Below are 20,628 nucleotides of genomic sequence, written 5' to 3'. Positions count from 1 at the left end.
ACACCTACTTTCTGTTCTACCGAGTCAGCTGCTGGGGACCAATTGGAGCAGTTTACCCAACGAGCAACAGCTATAGAATAAGCTTGACATAACAGTTAATTGCCGGCAGCCTTGTTTTAAACTAAACAGCAGCTGGTGCAGTGGGGAGTATGTGGGCTGAGGGTGGTGTGTGTGTGTGTGTGTGTGTGTGTGTGTGTGTGTGTGTGTGTGTTTTAGCATTGGTGGGGCATGTGTGGTGTGTGTTGTCAGAGACTTGGGGCTCTGAGGGGTCATATCACATTAAGTGAAAGTTACAGGGTTGAGCCTAATCAACCCCAGGGGAGAACCTATCACTTCCAACATTACCTCACACTATGCCTTTAAGACCCTGTTAAGAGGTTTTGCCTCAGTTTTCCCTCAATGACGACCATGAAACAATTCAGACTGTATAGTGAAGGCAGAGATTATTAAACCAAGTCCAACTCCTAATGAAATGACTTAAAACTGTCTAAGCAAACTGTTCACTTGGCACCACTAAGTTTTAAAACATCCCAGAACTTTTCAGCAGCTCTGACATTCAATAGGGCTGTGTGAGTCTCTACAGCTGAACTTTCAAAGTCAAATGATATACATAAGAACAGTGTTTAACAGTGCTTATACGTCTTTAAGAGTCCTGGTTACTAGCAGACCTTTACATTAATGCATCAGCAATGTCCTCAGCATGTCGCATCTCTGAAAACGTAATTGAGAGTTCATCTTGCAATCATTATCTCAGATAACAAGCCATAATCTGCTGTCAATCCCTACGTATGTACTGACCGTTTTCTGCCCCAATAAATACAGTAGTCTGTAAAAGAAATTTTAATTGAGGAATTTGATCTCTGGCTGGTCTCAAGACTATTGCATATCCTGCAGCACAGTAAATTACTCTTTTATTACTTGTGTCTATTCTTAGTTTATTTTAGTCTTCGTATTGTTAATCTGTTGCCTGATTTTGTACTGTCTTGGCCAAGTCTGCCTTGCAAAAGAACCTCAGTGGGAAGTTACATTGATGTGACTTGGCAGCTGAGGTATAAATAAAACTGTTTTGCATTGACAGTGTATTTTAAAAGGAAAATGTTAGTATAATGCTGCTTTAATACCCCCCAAAATAAAATGGCTTCTATTTAAAAAGTATGCTGTAGAACTTTCATTGTAAACAAGCATGGTTTTGCAGTGTTTCTCATCTACACTGTGTGCCCTTTAGTCCTTTCAAACATTGTGAATGCCTTTCCTTCCTTAAAACATTTGCAAATCCTTTTTGAATCTTTAAAAACCTGCATTTTTCATGTGTGTGCTCCTTTCTTCTTTTATTATCCATCATCATGTGTGTGCTGGTAAAGCACAAGATAAAAACAATACAATGACCTGTACATAAAAACAATGCTCAACAGCGCTACTAGTGGTCACAAACTCCATAGGGTAACTTTAAGGTCCAAGTTACAGTGAAGCATTCAGTCCAAAACGCTGTGTAATATATTTCTTAGCGTGGTTAGTAAGTTGTCTTACAAAACATTGACATATATTCTGCCTCCAACCTGGCTACTAATTTTTTTTTTTTTTTACAAAAAAGACCAGTAAGTCAGTGGACACTTAAACTTCAGGAGTCTGGAAAAGCAGGATTATAATTATACCTTAAGGTCTGATAGCCAACTGGTAAGGTTAATTGCATGTGGCATTTGATTTACCTTTAAATCTTCTGGTACAAGATACAGGGAAACCTTTACCATCTTAAAAAAAATCAGTAAAAGTATAATGAATCATTCTGGGTGATGTATAATTGAATTAGACATTGATTTAACTTTCACAACACCAGTGGCTAATAAAAAAAATGACTAGTGGAATTTATGTGAAGCATTTAAATGATTGGGTCCAACTGGTTTACATGACTTGGTGAGAGCTCATAAAAACTGAGTGTTTTGAAATATTAAGGCCGTGATAAGTCTGTACTTGTATTATAAATATGTCCACCATAATGTAAATTTGCCTTCAAAAAAAGTATTTACTTTAAAAGTAAATACTGGCTAGTTCCCAGTTTCTTTCTCTTTTCTTTTTTAAATACAGTATCATAAAGAAGTATCACAGAAAAGTGTTATCTTTACTCTTAAATGCAGTCATTCAGAAGTCAAGCCACTATGCAAAGGGTACTTTTGCACATTTCAGCAGACCTTAACAGTGTAGGTATTGTTTACAGTATGTGTTTATTTTCTGAGGACTGGAACATCTAAATTTAAGTACCAGAAACTGAAAATGTGGCTTTAACAGATTCTTACAATTGAAGAAAATCATAATTCATTAACCATAATTTCTGCATCAGTACAGTTTCAGTAATATTTCAGCAATCTGTAGCTAATTCTATACTGCTAATAATGATTTTAGACATTGTATAACTGGATCTATGAGAAATTAACTCGTGATGGAATAATTAGAGATAATTATCAGTATATCAGAGATTGAAGGAAAGCTAATAATATTATCATGACATTTCTGAGTGAGGACAGACAGATGAAGTGCTGTTAGTTGCCTGGTGTTGTGGAGGTGAGCGGGGCCCGTGCAGGAGTCCTCTGGGGACTCCTGACAGAGACAGAGCGCTCTTTGTGCTGCGGCGCCCCTGCCCCGGTGGCCTGAAACGGGCCGGGACCGTCAGGGGACTCGCTTTCCACTAGGTCAGAAGTGTTCTGTCGACAGCTCATTGATCACAGCTCATCTTGTCATTTGATCGTTCTTCATGAAACGATGTGCACGGCAGACACACACACACACTCATATACACACACATGCATTCACACTTTAAAACATAATCAGATACTCCACAGCGGCTAGTAAAACAATGTGGTCTTCCTCTCTGGTCAGGGAATGTCAAACAGAGAGTGTCCAGTAGTAGCTCTACAGGCAGGGAGAGAGCTGGAGTGCCGGGCTGTCACTGCTACAGTAAAACATGGGGCCAAGGGCCTCGCCGTTTGGGTTAACAGGCTTCCAGGACTCGTGAAAAGTGAACAAAAGGCCCAGCTCTGAGCCGACCGCACAAGACGCTGCCCTGGGTTTCACTGGCCATGTCCTCCGAGCTCTCCTGTCGCTGTTAAACTAAGTGGACTTTTATGGGCGAGCAGTAATACATGCCTCTGTGGCCGGCAGCGTAACTATGAGCTATAATAATTATAAGGAGCACATGGGAGCCTTCGTAATTGTACGCATCGCATCACTATAAGTCTATTCATAATTATAAAGTCTTCCTATAAGCAATGATGCGTTGGACGGGCCTAGATATTCAACTTCAAGCCATAGCAGTTAACGGTAACATGGAAAGTGAGTTCTGCTCACGACTGCCTGAGAAAACATCGAACAAGTTAAAAACCTGAAGCAGGAGAAGGGTGCAAAGACAGTGATGTAATATTTTCAGACCACAAAAAAACTAGATTTAGCAAAAAAGGAGGGAAAAACTGTTGATATTTCACATATATTTGTAATATATGGCTGTGGATCCAGATCAATCGGTTATTTACCCAACCCTGTGTCAGCAAGGCCCCTTCCAGGAATTCCTCCATATCAATGTTGTGAAGCAGAGAAATAAAGTAAAGCCTGAGCGTGATGAGGGTTCCAGGCTGCACTCAGGTCAGGTGGCTAAGCTGTGCTGTGCAACTCAAATGGCCCATGACTTACCACACAAGAAGGTATGCGAAGACTGATCATCTACTGCATGTGCAACAATATTTGCTTTATGGATGGCTAAAATGAATGAGGACTTTCCATGTTTCGACAGGCATGAGAGTCAAGAGAGATGAGCGTAGGGACCAGAGCTGGGTCAAATGTTACAATTAAATCTCAGCATTTAGTTCATTTAGCAAGGAGCACCAGATTGGCACTCGTTGCATTGCTCTGTGTGGGAAAGACCACCTATCAGCCACCTGAGTAGGCTTAAACAAACCCTAGAAAGTATTTCTTGATCACTGCTGGACACGCGTCTCAGCATCTGCAGCTGTGATTTTACACTGACTTATCAGCCGCAACGTAATACAGCTGTAAATCTTCATTCATCCCCTTGTATCCTTGTAACCTGAATCTCTATTTCCCATCTTTTCCAGACTTACAGAGAGACAGCAGGCTATAGTCAGTGCGGTTACTGAGACAATTTGATACACATGTCTATTCTGACCCTTTACCTTTTAATAAAATGTGAAGAGAAACAGGAAACATTGGATTTGGTGTAAACTGTAAACATTCCAGATCTTTACGGAACCATACACTGTGCCTTACTAGGTCTATATATTGTATATATAATGTTTTACAGTGTTGAACCTGTGGTTGCGCTACCCACAGTGCAAAACAGACATTGCTGACGTGTTCATCCCTTCTATCTGGGGAGGGGTGAGGGTGCTGGGGTAAGAGCACTGGGCTTTTGTCCCACCACATGTCTATTGTGGCTAAACCTTTCCCTTGGGGGCAATTAGGACCTTTTAGTTTGTTGTAAGAGGACCTAAGTACGAGTGGGTTGAGCCAGGAAAAACATTTTTGAGCTAAACCAAAAACAGAAGCGCATTGAGCTCCTCTGCGCTCCTGGACTTCTGAGCATCTCTCTATTAAGAAATGTGCTGGCCTGCATTGAACAGACAGAAACTGTGGCAGCTTTACAGGGGCAGGGAGGTGACGGGAGTGAGAGAGCTGAGGAGGGGGAAGGCTTCAACTCCACCTGAGGCCTTGCCAAGATGGCAAATAACTCAAGACCAACAATGTTGGTGGCAAGGACATGCTTCAAGAGAATCAAGAGTCAGGGGAGATCTATGTTTCGCTTTAACTTTCACATGGCTGGATGGAAAACTGGGGAGAGTGAAGTGCGACGGGTAACGGTACGCAGTGAGATCTGCCGTAGCACGCAGAAAGCAAACATGCATGTTGTTTAACACAACAGCCAATGAAAAGACATTACTTTAAGTGATGGCAGCTACAGCAGAAGTGTTTGTCTATACATGTGAGAGATAAGAGTTATGAGTAGGTCTAAGTGAGTGATTGAAGGCGTTCATGTTTGCTTGTGTGTTTGAGAGATGGCACAAGATAGGGATATAGAGAAGGGAAGGGGGAAACGGCAGAAGAGAAAAGCAGGTAAGACATAATTGAGTGTACAAATTCTCTTCATGCAAGGACCTTATCTCCCTGCAGAAGGAAACGTTTCCCATGGCAGGCCTGAGTGGATCGGCAGTGAACAGTGTTAGAAACTCTGAGCAAAAAGCCATGAGTGATGAGGAGGGGTTAAGAGAACTGAACCCATTTAAGTCACCCAAATAAGGGCTGTAGAAGCCCATGATGGATGCTCTGGAGTTCCTGAGGGAGAGCGTGCTAGCAATGGGATGGGTGGGGAGCGAGAAGGGGTCCTGCGATCCCCACTTAATAAAAACAAATTGGTTTGATAAACGACACAGGCTTAATGTCTAAGAAGAAATATGCACACTAATTTCGAACAGTAACATAAGCCATTTTAAAATGCTGATGGTCCCATGTATTGATAATGTGTGTAACAAAACAATGGATTAAAATATGGATTAGGACTGCTAACAGTGTGCCATATTTTTTATATCAGTGACTTCAGACAATCTCTGATCTAAAAGGCAAACTGGCACAGGCCATATGCAGCTGTTAAGCAAAGAGCAATAGAATTTATCGTTTAGAACCCTTTCAAAAACACACAGCACTTATTAGTCTACTAAAAAATGAAACACTTGAGTGGTGGAGTAGATGACTGCGCAACAAGCCAACATTTCTCTTGAGAGGTTCCTGTGTACCATACGTTGTTACACTGGACTGCGCTGTAATAAACAGTTATAGTATGTTTAGACAGACCAAGAGCTTAGCATTCTTCCATTACCCATGTGTTCCCAGAAACTCCACAAGTGTGTCTCTTTACCTAAGTGCATGTTTCTCTGTGTGTGTCCGTGTGTGGGTGTGCATGCACTTGCATAAATAATTGTGTGCGTGTATGTGTGCCCTCAATAAAACATTTCATGGGCTTCCTCTCTGAATTGTTACAAGTGGTGCCATTATTTAACACAAGGCTCTGGGCAGCATGAAGAGGGCATGGGGGTGCAGCATACTGCCGCTTAACAAGCACACTTAACCCCAGCCGGCCATGCTAAGCCAAAGAAAGGAAAGGTTGTTCAACAGCAGTGACATGGCACAGGAGGGCAGTCAGGCCAGGGTAAGGAGAGGAGGGGACAGCATCATTAATGAACCAGCCTGGTCCATAGGCTCAATTTCCGTACACTGAGTAAAGAAGACAGTGTTCAAATTAAACTAGAAGGTAGGCACAGGGTAATTCAGGAAATTTAAAGTCAATGTATATGGTATATGTACTGTTAATAAGCCAAACAGAGTCACATTTGATTGTAGCCTCCATGTTGACTTATATTAAAAAGAACACTTTTATAACATTTTTATAATACTGTAACAGGTATTTTAGTACATGGAAAAAAAAACATTTCAGCTGCATATGTATAACTCTTTCTGCTCTAACCAGCAAATAAGGTCAGAACTACTACGCACATGACATCTACAGCCAGTGTTCACCTTAAGTTTATCTAAGTGGAAACACTAAAAATCTCCCCAAAGACAAGCCCTCACAGAGGCATAAATCTGTAGTGTTTTTATAAGCTTCTTGTTATGTCTGTACTTCTATTTCGGTTGTAACAAACATGTTGCCTCACTCAGTCCAACATCATGGGAACCATTTAAAAGAAATACAAACTCTGCTCGCAAAAGAATGTTGTGTATTCATATGTTCAGCTTATTGTTATTGTGTGCCAAGTATTCATTTTGGAGAAAAAAATAAAATGCTATAAAATTAGAGTTAGAAGCTCTTCAGCAAAAAAGAAAAACTCAGATAGGGTGGGGAGATGAAAAAGTAAAACCAAAAAGTAGGTGTGGACATTTCCAGCTAGATAGCTAGACTAACTCTCTTCAAGCTCCCTGAAAAAAAGGAGTCCATGGGAGGGTTCAGGGATTCATAAAGTCTCGCAAGGTAATTGATTGCTCCTAGAGGGGCAATCTGTGTGGGATTTTGTTTTTCTTTTTTGCAGCCTGCAGGAACAGAAAAAACACACACGGGCCATTCTCAGCAATAGAGCTATTAGGGGAGAGAGTGACTGTGTGAGTGTGGGGGTGAGGAGCCTGACAGCGGGATGAACACTACTTAAATATTACAGTACACACACTCACCCATACACCCCAAACGTAGCCTAAATACAGAGGCGCCCACTGTTAAAGCCGAGGCATTAGGAGATGCAACGGATGCAAAGACAAGAGAATCTGCTCTAGACAGGCGAATTAAACCGTGACCTATGGTCCCTGTTGAGTAACATTAGCGAGAGCTTCCTGTGTGCAGGCACCACTCTGTTGACCGTTCATCATCGCCCGGGAAGGTGGACAGTCACCATTACACACACACACACACACACACTGACGCCTCACTTTACAATAACATGGCGGCAGCCATGACTCCACATCTGTCAAGGGGATGTTTAAAAATAGTCATCATTATTACTCTTTATTTTGAGGTGGGTGGATGGGTGCAGGCTGATAGCAGGAGACCCATCTGGTTAACGTTGAGTTCCTCTCCTTAACCAACGACTCGGGACAGGAGCACAGGCTTGGGCTGGGGGGGGCTAGACGGGTACTGACTGGGAAGGTGGGGGGGCACAGATAAGCGGTGCCCTAGGTCCGTTGGCCCGGGGATCTTAAATCATGGTCAGTCACTCCCCAGAGTTCACAAACATCAGCATTCCCATCGCTCCAAAACTTAACTCTTATCAACTGGCTTATCACACCGATCAGTTATCTGGTGCTCTAACAAACACGTCTTCTACCATCAAACACTCACTCCTCCACACACAAACACAGACACGCAAAATGAATAATGTGTCAGGGGGAAATGAATACAGAGAAACTCAGTCCAATAAATATGTGATAACCTAATGTCATTTGCATCTACCGTACCTAGTAGAAATGAAAGTAAAGCAATTTCCAAACTTGATAGACTGCACAACTAAGTTTTTCAAAGTACTGTAATGCCCCTTTCCTGCTGAAAAACAAGGAATGTATGTGTTTGTGTGTTTATGTATGTGTAATTCTCACTTTTGTTCCCAATCAGGGAGACAACCGGCTGGATATCAGATTCCTCGTTGGCCTTCTTCAACATGCTGAACCAATCCTCCAGATTCTCAAAGCTCTGGTAGTTGGTGATATCGTAAACCAGAAGAACCCCCTGCATTGGAAAAACAAAAAGGAACAACACAGTCCTCAGACGTTGATTTGAGCTGCTCACCTTCACATTCCCTGGATGTGAGTACACAAAGCTTAATTCTTATGTTCATTCATATTAACGTGAGTAATATTGAGGGAGAAAAGAAACAGTAGGTGGCACTGCTCCTCTTCTTAGAGTAGGGGACAGACTCACATAGAAGGGGGAGACACGTACCGACACATAATTTAAGGTTCAGTGCAATTATTATCTAAGTAAGACTGTGTAAATTCACGTGGATCTGTTTTAAAATGAAAATGGTGGTTTGTCCATTTACAGTTCCCAGTTTTGTAAGCACAGTACAGAATTTGGTGCAGATAGAGGTGAGGTTTGGTTATCTACTATCTGAGCTTATGTATGAAGGCTGTCTGCCTCGAGAAATTCTCCTCCTCCCTATGTAATCCTCAACACGGTAGGCACTGCAGAAACATGCATGTAACAACAACAGAGCCATGTTTGAGCAAACACTGAGGCCAGAAGGGGGTGTTTGCATGGACACATACATTAATCAAAGAGTAAACACAGATACAAGCGCTGTTGGCATAAATCAAGACAAATAATCAGATAGTTTAACTATCTGCTATCACTGCTTAAACTTTAGCTATTTCTAAAGGGCTCAAAAAATTAAACATGAGCCAAGGTAAATGTCTCTACTTTTACTGCATGATGCAACACGACTGAAGGGGTGTCTGTTGCATTTTGTTTGGCAGACATGCACTGTCACAACACGCAACGTTGGTGACGACAGCTCAGGCCTCTGACAATTACTGTGAGTCTCTCCGAAACAGCCATGATTGATTACAGGACGCACAGTGCTGAACAATAGGTGTGGAAGTTCCACCCAGTGCCGACTAGAAACTCCTTAAGCAAAGTGTCGTATTGTGGCAGTGATGTACGACGTTTTGCTTGTGAAGGAGTGAGACAGTAAAGGAAGTGCTGCAGACATGGTTAATATACAGTACACACTAAAAGGGCACAATTTAGAGCAAAATAACATGTCACTTTGACTATGTCAAAGCCAAGTAGATTCATGGAATAGGAAAAAAAAATCCTTCAACTAATGTTTGTCTAGCTTCTATAGACAAACATGACAGAAGTGTGCTTGCATATAGTATATGGTGACAAGTTTCCTGCCTGTGCCCAAATTTTAGATCTTGTGCTTCAGTACGGGTCTCAGATTAGACGAACCACAGTCTTTATGTAGGCCTCTTCAAACAAGAGACATCCTGGAGGTGACAGATAGCACTTGTCTATAGCAACACGGCTACCTGTGGACGCTGATGTTGCTGACACATGTACAAACTAGTACGCACTGACACAAATTACAGTGATCACAAAGATCTCGGCTGTCATTGTAATCAACACATTGTTCAGTTTTCCATAGGACAAGCATTAAATGAGAGTAAATGGATCAATTAGCAGCCTATTTTTGCCCTACAATTCTTCGTGTATGAGCTAGTACTATCAAATACTGACCATGACGTTTAATAATTTCAGCTTTAACGTTCAATTAAACTAGGATGTATTTACAATTTGGGAGCAATAAAAGCATACATGTTTAGAAATGTATTTTAGTATTGACCTACAGTGTGCGGTATTATCAACATTTGTTCAGTCTGATACAAAACATCAAACTGTAGCAACTCTGTAAAAAGCATAGATGCACTGATTTTTAAAGCTCTATTGACCTACTACACTCACTATGAATCCAAATGACCGTTTATTGTGATTTGGCTTCAGAGAGAGGGAGTGGCAGGCTCTTAATGAAGCTGCAGAGACTGAATAATAATAAGCCTGAATAGAAGTCACCGATAGCCATTAGATTCAAAAGATTCAAAATCTTTTATTAATCCCACAACGGGGAAATTCTAGGGCTGCAACTAACGATTATTTTCATAGTCGATTAATCTGTTGATTATCGATTATTCGATTAGTTGTTTGGTCTATAAAATGTCAGAAAATGGTGAAAAATGTGGATCAGTGTTTCCCAAACGCCCAGATGACGTGCTCAAATGTCTTGTTGTGTCCACAACTCAAAGATATTCGGTTTACTGTCCCAGAGGAGAGAAGAAACTAGAAATTATTCACATTTAAGAAGCTGGAATCAAAGAATTTTTACTTTTGTCTTAAAAAATTACTCAAACCGACTAATCGATTATCAAAATAGTTGCCGATTAATTTAAGAGTTGACAACTAATCGATTAATCGATTAATCTTTGCAGCTCTAGGAAATTCACAAGGGAATTAGGATTGGACACTAATTCTTCCTGTGCTTCATATTACTTTGTCATAAGCATTCAAAAGTGGTTGGTTTCTAGCTTTGCATGTACAGTATGCAAAACTATGCATCCTGATAAAGTTCCCTTGGCCTTTGGAATTAAAATAGCCCCACATCATCACATACCCTTCACCATACCTAGAGATTGGCATAGGATACTTTCCATAAAATCATCTCTCAATGCAAATCAAACCAGCTATTAGGCTACCCGACATAAAACCATGCCAATCTCTAGGTATGGTGAAGGGTATGTGATGATGTGGAGCTATTTTAATTCCAAAGGCCAAGGGAACTTTATCAGGATGCATAGTATCCTGGATCCATGAAATAACTGGCCTTTAAAAATAGGAATCTGCCTGCCTCTATGGGAATTTAACATAGGGGTGTACTCACTTTTGTTGGCAGCGGTTTAGACATTAATGGCTGTGTGTTGAGTTATTTTGAGAGGACAGCACAATTACACTGTTATACAAGCTGTACACTTAATACTTTACATTGTAGCAAAGTATAATTTCTTCAGTGTTTCTTTAATGTCCCATTAAAAGATATAATGAAATATTTACTAAAATGTGAGGGGTGTACTCACTTTTGTGAGATACTGTACATTTCTTATCCTTCCTGAGGCTACTGGAGTCAAAGACAGTATGTCTGTTTGCTTCATGTTGGAGGAATAAAAGACTAAAGTTCAGAAAACAAGAGAAAGCTGCAGCACAAACCAGAGATGCATATTTTAGGCAGAAAAAAAAGAAGCAACAGAGGATTTTGTGTTTATTTGTGTGCGCGTGTGTGTCACCTTACATGAGCTCCGTATACATATTTATCCAGCATTTTCCCTCCTAACGTTTGGCCTCCAATGTCCCACACCTGCAGGGTCACGTTCAAGTTGCCTACAGAGGAGAAAAGAGACAGAAACACCTCCAATATCAAAAAGAACTGACATTTAAATGACAGAAATATTTTGAAATCAGCTCTATAAAGAGGGCATTGATGTGTCAAAAGCCCCACTTTCTTTCTTTAAAAACTTCTTTCTGCTATTCGATTATTTAACATTCAAAAAATAAAAGTGATTATGCTGCAATTTGTGGGTTTCCATTCTGGATGTTTTTGTTCTTTTTTAATCATTAACTTGTTTGTTTTAACAAAGCTCATAATCTTGAGGAAGTAACGAGCCAGCTGTAACTGGAGCCTGTATTTTGTGTGAGCGATTTCTATAATAAAAGTCCACGTTCTTGATATACATAATGGAAACAATAAATCAGCGATTAATCTTTCAAGCTAAGCGCTTTTGCCTGGCAGGTCACACACACCTCACATCCAAGAATATCCAGCCCAGAGATCGAGGGGGATGAATAGGTACGCTTACCCTCTAATTTAAACATTCTCTATACCCTGGCAGAAAAAAGATGACTTCTTATTAGCCTGGGAAGAGCTATTTGCATTGTGCCATATCCTGCCAAGTTAGGAAAGTGAGGAGAATTATGTGCTGTTAAGGAAAATAGCAATAATTAAACACAAAATGAGAGGAAAAGAAGACTTGTCCCTATGCATGTGGAAAGAGAAAGGAGTGAATGAGAGGGAGAGAGAGAAAGACGGGCACAAAAACCAAATCCAAATAAATATTTTCTTCCTCTGGAAAATGAAAGGGGTGGTTGAAAAAAAAAAAAGTAAAAAAAAAAAAGAGGAGGAGGAGGGAGGACCAGACAGCGAGGAGTTTATGTTGGTGTGATGAGGGCCCGGCGCTGGGCTGGAGCGGCGATGGGGAGCAGAGCGTACACTGTGGACACGGCTGGACGACTCAACCCCTTCATAAGTCCCCTTTTTAAAGCAAGGGAAGGAAACGCTGAGGTTTACAGTCGCTACATCTAGACTATACAGTGTCAGTGTAAGGCTACATTGAGGAGTACAATGAATAACGGTTCCTTGGTGTTATAAAGAGCCATCCCCACCCATCCACCATGCCTGGACACTAGCTTTATTTATGTTTCAGAGATTCACACTGATTCAACAGAGCTGACATTTTCTGCTAATACTTTGCAAGAAGAAGAAACTGTGATTGTGACCCCAAATAGATTAACTTTAAAAACTGATAACAAGGTCAGGAAAAAGAGCACGTTGATAAGATAATTGTCCTCTTAGTATGACGTGAAGTGGAAGCAGACAAAGTAGCGTCAGAAAGTTAGAGAATTTATCAAGCAAACTTCACTTCTAGTCAATCCCCTTCACTGCATTGGTTTGGTAGAGACATCTGGAAGAGGTATTGTTATAAAAAGCACACACAGAGGAGGCTGTTGTGTGCCAGTCGGCCTCGCCTCACCTCACCTCTCCATACGTTGGAAAATGTACATTAAGTTTGACAAGCTGGGCCTTCATGGTGAGTGGGGCCAACGCTGGCTATAGGCTACTCTCCCCCCTGCTGCAAAAGACCCTTACAGCCCCATAGAGACCCAGAGAGCGACACAACCTCTCCAGTACAAGGCAGGGTGGGGGTCCTAACGAAGTTTGGGACCACCCAGCTCGCAGAGCCACCCTCCTCTTCATCAGCTCATCAACACCCAATTCCCCAGAAAATGGGCCATTTAACAACTCCGCTGTTGAACACAGTGTTGTTGCTGCCCCAGTGACACAGACGTATGTCCAATATATTTAAACAAAGGTTACAGTTTAACACTGGAGAGTTCAGTGAATAGTTCAGGGAAAGAAACTTACTGGAAAGAGAAGTCAAACGATTAACAGCATTTGTTCGAGTTCGCATTAAGACGTTTTGAGCCCAGTCTGTGCTTATGGTTGGCTTTTTCATTCTGACTCCACCACAACATTTTTGGGGCTTTAGTTCTCCTAAGTCTCATAAGCTGAAACTGACACAAAATCAAAATAGAAGCTTTTAGCCAACTCACAAATCAGCATAACTTTAACTTTTAGCACTTAATTTGCCCATGCTTAATGTTGTTTTATTAGTAATGAAAGAATGGAGGCACTTTGCAGATTTCTGGAGCTTAGGCTTTGGCAGAGTTTTAGAAATGCCATTTAAAATGCTGAAAATCCCCATTTCACATGGTAGGAAGTAAAAATGGAGTGCCTTCGTCTAAATATAGCATTAGTCAATAAACATTTATTTTACAGATCTAAGGGGGATACAGAGTGTGGCTTTATTTCTGCGGGTTCAACATAAACAAATAAGAACATGAATGTTTTATGTGGTGCAGGACAAAGATCGGTTGAACTTGGGGATCAGTGATATGGATATAAAATGTTAATGTATTTACTCTGTACGGTGCCCACAGAATTATGAGCAAGGCTCGCCCGTTTGGACATAAGCTGTCCATTGGCCTTGTGGAGTCAAAAAAAAAGTGTGCTGTTTGCTCTGGAGAGAAGAGCTTTCAGAGTGAATAAGCCTGAGAAGTGGCAGACGCTCTACAATGAGGAGCTACCAGAAAAGACACATTCAGCTCCTGAGTTAACCTGAAGAACAAACTCTGCCTGGAAATGGTTGGACAAGAAAATATGAGCAATGGCAGAAAATATTCGAAATAAAAATATGACAGAAAGTGTTGATGGAACAACAGGCCTCAACAGGTCTGTTAGACTTTTAATTCATATTCTGGATCTTTTGAACACTGATAATGTAAAATACACACACATATCCAAACCTTAAGGTCGATATTACAGTATTAAAAACCACCACTTACAGTAAAGTCAGTCTAAGTACAATCTTGCCAAATACATATCCTCGTATTTTTATTGAAGTCTGCCACTACATGCTTGTGCAACACGCGTGTCCTTGCTGAGTCTCTAAACAAAAGAGCACTCCCAAAAGATTATGAAGGTGTCTCACCTGGAAGGCTTATTCTCTTCAGAAAGAAATCCAGGCCAATGGTTTGTTTGTACTGCTTCCCAAAGGCCTCCTGTGCAAACCTGGTGGCGAGTGATGTCTGAAACAGGGAGACAAAGCGAGAGACATGGTGACCGAGTGCCAGAACACCTCTGCGGCCATCAACAGGGCGAAAAATAGGTAATTTAAAGCAGTTAAGTGTTTTTTAAAGAAAATGCTTTCAGAATGAAGGAGAAACCTTGATTCAGTGCATAGTATTTGCCTAATAAACAATATTCACACATATATGCAAGCGGAATCACAGCATGGCCCAGGGCAAAATGCAAGATGCTGCAAAACCTTCCAGAGAAAATATACAGTATATTAAAGAACTTCCTGAAAAAGTGATATTTCGGTGGTGAGCAGGAGTAGAATTTTAATTTCATAAACACTAACCAAACGCCAAAGTAAGCTTTTTACAATATTACATTTTTCTAAAAATACAATAGTTTAATGTATCATATCACAACACTTCTATGTGATTCTTTTCCACAATAACGTGCAGCCACAGTTCTTTGGCGATGCAACGACATATGACCTGTAGGACATCAATTTCATTATTATAAATCTATTTGAAGCACCTTCAAAAACTTTGTGATTGACTGAAAGGTACGCTGATGTAATTGTCTGCCTCTTCCCTGCCGTCTCGCTACTCGGCCACAGTTGTGACAGTGAAAATCAACGTGAATTACAAAAACAGGTGTCGGAGGATGTCATGTCTACAGACTGCAGACCTAATAATTGCCACAAATTATAAAACCTCCATCACTGTCACTGTTGTGTTTGAGGAGGGGAAAAAAATAGCATGTTAGGGGCTCGCCTGAAATCCATGGGAATTCATAGCACAGGCTTGACATGCCAAGTTTAATTCATTTTGATGGATGACGATAGGGAAAAAAATGAAGTGCTGAATGTCTATTAGCTATCTTTAGAGCAGTGTGCTTACATAAACACAACAGAGAAGTGAAGCAATGGGATTCCCTGAGTGTTCATGTGGCAGCAAATGCATTTTAATGTGGTACTTGTCACTCACTGAGGGTTACAGGATTTAAAACAAAATTCTTTCTTTCAATCTGCTAAGCTTTCACTTGAGCCTATGTACTTATCTACCTCCATTCACGTTAAGAAAGTTTAGGTTCAGCCAAATAATGTTTCAAATAAGACTGGACTTCTTTCAAATTACTCCAGGGAGGATGCAATCTAATTAGTCGGAAAACCCTTATCATGGATTACCCAAATCTTCTTCAAGTAAACGAGTTTATTTGGGTTTCCTTTTGATTTGTCACTGTGGCGTCCACCTTTGATATCAAACCTTTATGTTTATCCCAACTTGGATTTTTAAACGTATTCCTATAATTAAACCTATTGAATGTGTGATCATGGCCTTTACTAGTGGCTTTCTTGATTAACATTTTCTGCAGAATAAAGTTTTATCCAACTTATTCTTTTAAAAGTTCACTAACCTACAGCCCTTTTTAATCTCAGCCTGCGGAGCATGTCAAAGGCTCAAGAGTGAGTGAAAAATTACTAGAGGTGACTGACGCAACAAGGAGAAAATCAGCCATTTAAGTAGCCCAAACAATCACTGACAACACAGGAATAACAAGCTTGGACAGCAAAAATGTATTCCACATGCTCGTGTTGGCCTAGTCGGCCATTTGTCTTGGCATTCCAGTAGCTTGGCTCTCTTCCCTCAACATAGTCCTTTTTTTCCAACGTACAATTGGAACTAACCAGCGAATGTAAAAACTGGCGTAATCCTGACACTCCAACAGAACAGCACAGGGTCACCAATGATACCAGTGCCGGGAAATGGGGGAAGTTCTACTGAAACAAGAAACTGAGAGAGGAAAAAAAATATGGCAAGCTGACTATGTCTGTGATGCAACTCAGATGAGAGATGCAGTGCATTTTTGCATTATCGCATCATAACTGGCTCTTTATTCTCCTTAAACACTTAAGACAGATATAAATGTTGGTATTCCGATGAAGAGTTTGACTGTAAATAGCATTGCTGGGAAGCAGCATCCATTGATGTACAGGACCTGCATCAAAAGCGCTTTTTAAGAGAGCAAATATTCAGAAAAACTCAGTGGCTTCTAACTCAGCTTGAAAAATAGACCTGTGTAAGTTAGGCCCAGCACCTTACGAGCCTGGCTCAATGTGAGACTCCATATTTTTAAAACATCTTGCTCAGGTGGACAAGCCTTCCCACATCTCCCTATATTTCTGAATGGACAACCAACCACAAGCAAAAATACCACCGAGACTGCTGTCCAAGAAAAACTGATCCGATTGCAATTTGCTCAGCAAATTGACATTAATAAGGGGGAAACGGCATTCAAGATGTCAGTCAGTGGTGCCTACTCAAAATGGGGGGCAGGGCTCCTGTTTTCTGCCCAAAACAGACAAGCAGGTAAGTCATTCAGACAGTGACGAGCTGACACCTGGCAGCAGTGTGAGGAGGGTTATTAATGTAGCGTATCTACTGGGAACTGAGTTGTGTGTGTTCTCTGCACCCCCTCCCCTAAAAGAAAATGCCGACTCTCCAGAATGAGAACATTCATTTTTTCTCATTGGGTCTCACCATTACTGCTACATTCATTTTCTTTCTCCCAGAGGAAGGAGAGATTAGTTACGAAAGGGGATGTGTAGCTGAAAAGCACTTGACGTCCCTGGCTCACATTCACACTCATTCATTCGAGGATTCAAGATGCAGTGAAGAAGAACCATAGCTGAATTGTCATGACAACCTCCTTGCTTTGCTGCAAATGATTGTTTGGTGTGACTAGGAAAATATTACACTGTTGTGGATGTAAGTTCGGCCTTTTTAATCTACATCTTTATACCGTATCAACTTACTGAATGATTCAGTCCAGTAGTTCTGAAAGGAAACGGGAGTCCTAAAGCATGCGTAGATTTAGCAAAGAGAGAGACAAATGCACTGACAAAAATATTTGTTCACAAAAAAAGAGTCTTTACACATGACCCTTTGTTATTTTATTCTATCAAATGAGAAAACAGAAACATTTCTCATATGGGCTATCCAGACATAATTTTCTTAAATGGGGCCCTACTCTGGAGCCAAACGCATACTGGGGTCCATGACAATGGCAGATAAAAAAACAACAACTGTGACTTCTTTACAGTGTAAGCCTATGTTCTATGAGAACTACCGGCACATAGCCTACAACTAGTTCAATTGCACATGCAACATGGATTAAAGGCTGGGTAGACTAAATGGGTTTAGAACAACGGATTTGTGCCATATTTAAATCTATAATGCTATCTTGGAAGCAGAATAAAAACTACACCTGGCTGTCCATCAATTTTGTAAAACAGGAGTGAGAAAAATGTTTTCTACAGAAGTACTTTAGAAAAAATGGTGTACATTTTCATTTTGACTAAGAGCAGTTATTGCGCTACATGATTTGAATGTCTACTATTCCTAACATGTATCTTTACTATGAAGTCATTACAATGTGTGATTAACACTGAGTTACTTAACATGCTATTTTCAGTCTACAATGTTATTTTCGAAACGCTATTCCTCCATGTCCATTATGTATCATTTAGGTTTAGATTTTTTCTGTACTTTCTCATACAGTACTCCCCAACCAGTAATTCAGCCATCTCAAGCTCTGACTGGAATGAACACCCTTGTCCTCAACCTGAGATCAGTGTGGATGTGCAACCTCAGAAAAACTTTTTAGAGTTTTTGGGATTAACTGAGTTTTTGTATGATGCTGTTAGAAGTAACACTGGTTGCCAAAGATATGTTCATTCTAATGTTGTTACATCCCTTAATCTTATAAAGAAATGACTACTTAACTACAGTAAAGGTAAAGTTATACAATAAAAAATATAGTAACAGGTTTGCTGACCCCTTTTAGCGTCTTTACCCTTTCATGTCTCTCTGTTATATTATTCTATTTTAAAAATTAAATAGTTAAATGTTTTAGACTTGTATCCCAAATCATATATGTTGAAGCGTTGATTGTGATAAACTTGGAGTACTAAAAAGGGGAAATTATGTTATATTGTACTATGGCCAGTGCTTTTTGACAATAGAGTCAGTATTAACAAGCACTGAGCAATTGTCTCCCAAAACTGGATACCTGAGCCACACTGGCACTGAATTAGTGACTGACTCATAAAGTGAAAGAGCATTTGAGTTGATATTTGGTTTTTACAACGTACATGAGTTATATTTTAATATGGATTTTTCCTTTAAACGTCTAACGTCACAACACAAGACAAGCTAAAACGTTTCACTGTGGCGTAGAGGGTGAGAAAGAACTCAAGTGCTAGCTAGCTAATTAGATCACGTTATGTTGTCTTTGCTGTGATTGTTAGCAATGGATGTCGTCAGCTAATAGCTATACCAAAGCCCTCTACCGTCTCTGGCTATAGCTACTCCAGGGCTGACCATAGACTGTACAGGGGCTGACACAGGCTGTGGATAGGTCTGGCAATGACTAACGTTAGCTAATAGCTAACTTAGCTAGCTACATTAGCGTCGGTCGCCATGGTGACTGGGAAGTGCAGCGTCAGGATGAGCAATGTAAACAGCAGGACAGTAACCCGTCGTGCAACATACTGTCTGTATTGCATTTAGAATTTAAAGTCTATTTTCAGTAACGATGTGTATGCGTTAAGTTGTGTCTGTGATGGTCTCACCTTTCCACACGCACCGTCTCCAATCACTACAATTTTAAGCTGCCTGTCGTGGCTGTCCTCCTCCGAGTCAGACATGACGCTGAAATGTGCTCCGACTGTATCAGCGTGGAAAACGGAAAACACTAGAAAAATAGTCACAGGTTGTGTGAAATTAGCTAGTTATCAGGCTAATCACAGATGGATTAAACGATTGTTGAGTGGGCAAGCAGACGCCATTTTGACTCTACTAACATAACACTGCTGCTCTGCTCGGAATGATCCACTCACACACACACTGCTACCTCGACGTACACTGGTTTTCGGTTAAAACGGGAGGAAAAAGCTATCGAAAAACAAGCCGGAATCCACATTCACTTTGTAAATATTTTTAGTATATCTACGAAGCCCTTTGCCTCCATAGGAAAAGATCAGAACCGGAAACCCAATTACTAGCGGCGTGGTTGCGTCCTGTGTGTGACGCGTTGCTGTTGCCGTGGTAACAAAGGTCAAAGTGTCAGTATAAAAACATTAGAAGCACAACAAAAATCTGCCTAGATTGGTTTAAAGTACTTTTAAGTACAGTTTTGAGGTACTTTACTTGATAACTTACATGTTCTTCTACTTTATATTTCCACAGCTGTAGTTTGAATATTCAGAGTTTACACACAACACAATATGATCAGCAGCTTATTAAATATGATGCATTGCTATACAATAAACTGACAAACAGTATATCAAGCAATTAAAAGCTCCACCTCGACCACATAACATTTAATGCTTACACGTCCATGCATCAAGATCTAATAATATAGGCTAGGCTATATGTAGGCTATCAATATATATGCTTATTTTAATCACACCACCGTCACTTTACTACGTCTATATCAGTATGTCTACAAATGCTTTTGTGTAGTCTCTATTTTTATTCTATTCTTATATTAGTTTATGTAGGCTTATTTATTTCTGTCCTTGTAGGCCTACTGCTGCAAAGACAAAATTTCCCCGCTGGGGATCAATAAAGGTTTATCTTATCTTAAATAAGAATGAGAATGTAATGTATTTTTATATGTTTATAATGGTATTGATACTTTTACTTGAAAAAAATATCTGAATACTTCCACTATATAGTGACAGCCTATGTCTTATTTAAAATAGCATTATTATGCCTAATGAATCTCTTTCTCTCTCTCTCTCTCTCTCTCTCACACACACACACACACACACACACACACACACACACGCATGCACTATAGGTCATGTCAAACTAAATCAAAAGTCTTCTGATTATGATGACTATGATTTAAGTTCACCTGAATGAAAACAGATCTAAAGTCTGATGAGAGCCAACAATGATTTTTTTTTCTTAAATCATTAGAGTAGTAGATTCTGCAGTGTTAATCAACCTTTCAAATGTGAACATTATTCATGAGGCATCCTAATCATACATAGACAGGCATATTTCATTTTCCCACTGCTAAATTCACAGATGAACAGTCCTCCAGTTCACCACAGTTTAGAAAA

At 40.3% G+C, this 20,628-nt stretch overlaps 1 protein-coding gene across 4 annotated transcripts in view; it reads right to left on the bottom strand.

Moving 5' to 3' along the window:
* The window catches only part of rab28 (RAB28, member RAS oncogene family), a 29,090-nt gene extending 9,517 nt beyond the window's left edge, over positions 1–19,573 (bottom strand). For 2 of the 4 annotated variants that reach the window (XM_036001302.1, XM_031302802.2), the window contains exons 1-4: positions 19,129–19,572; positions 14,413–14,509; positions 11,379–11,467; positions 8,137–8,266 (exon numbers count right to left, since the gene is read on the bottom strand). In XM_036001302.1, coding sequence (XP_035857195.1) covers positions 8,137–8,266; positions 11,379–11,467; positions 14,413–14,509; positions 19,129–19,203 — 391 coding nt within the window. In that variant the 5' untranslated portion in view covers positions 19,204–19,572. Of the gene's footprint in view, positions 1–8,136; positions 8,267–11,378; positions 11,468–14,412; positions 14,510–19,128 lie in introns of all 4 variants that reach the window. The other 2 variants (XM_031302800.2, XM_031302801.2) reach the window with 2 other exon arrangements.
* Between the last annotated feature and the right edge of the window lie 1,055 nt (positions 19,574–20,628).

This window comes from Sander lucioperca, chromosome 1, assembly GCF_008315115.2.
Source record: "Sander lucioperca isolate FBNREF2018 chromosome 1, SLUC_FBN_1.2, whole genome shotgun sequence".
NCBI lineage: Eukaryota > Metazoa > Chordata > Actinopteri > Perciformes > Percidae > Sander > Sander lucioperca.
This window is presented reverse-complemented; position numbering and strand designations above follow the sequence as displayed.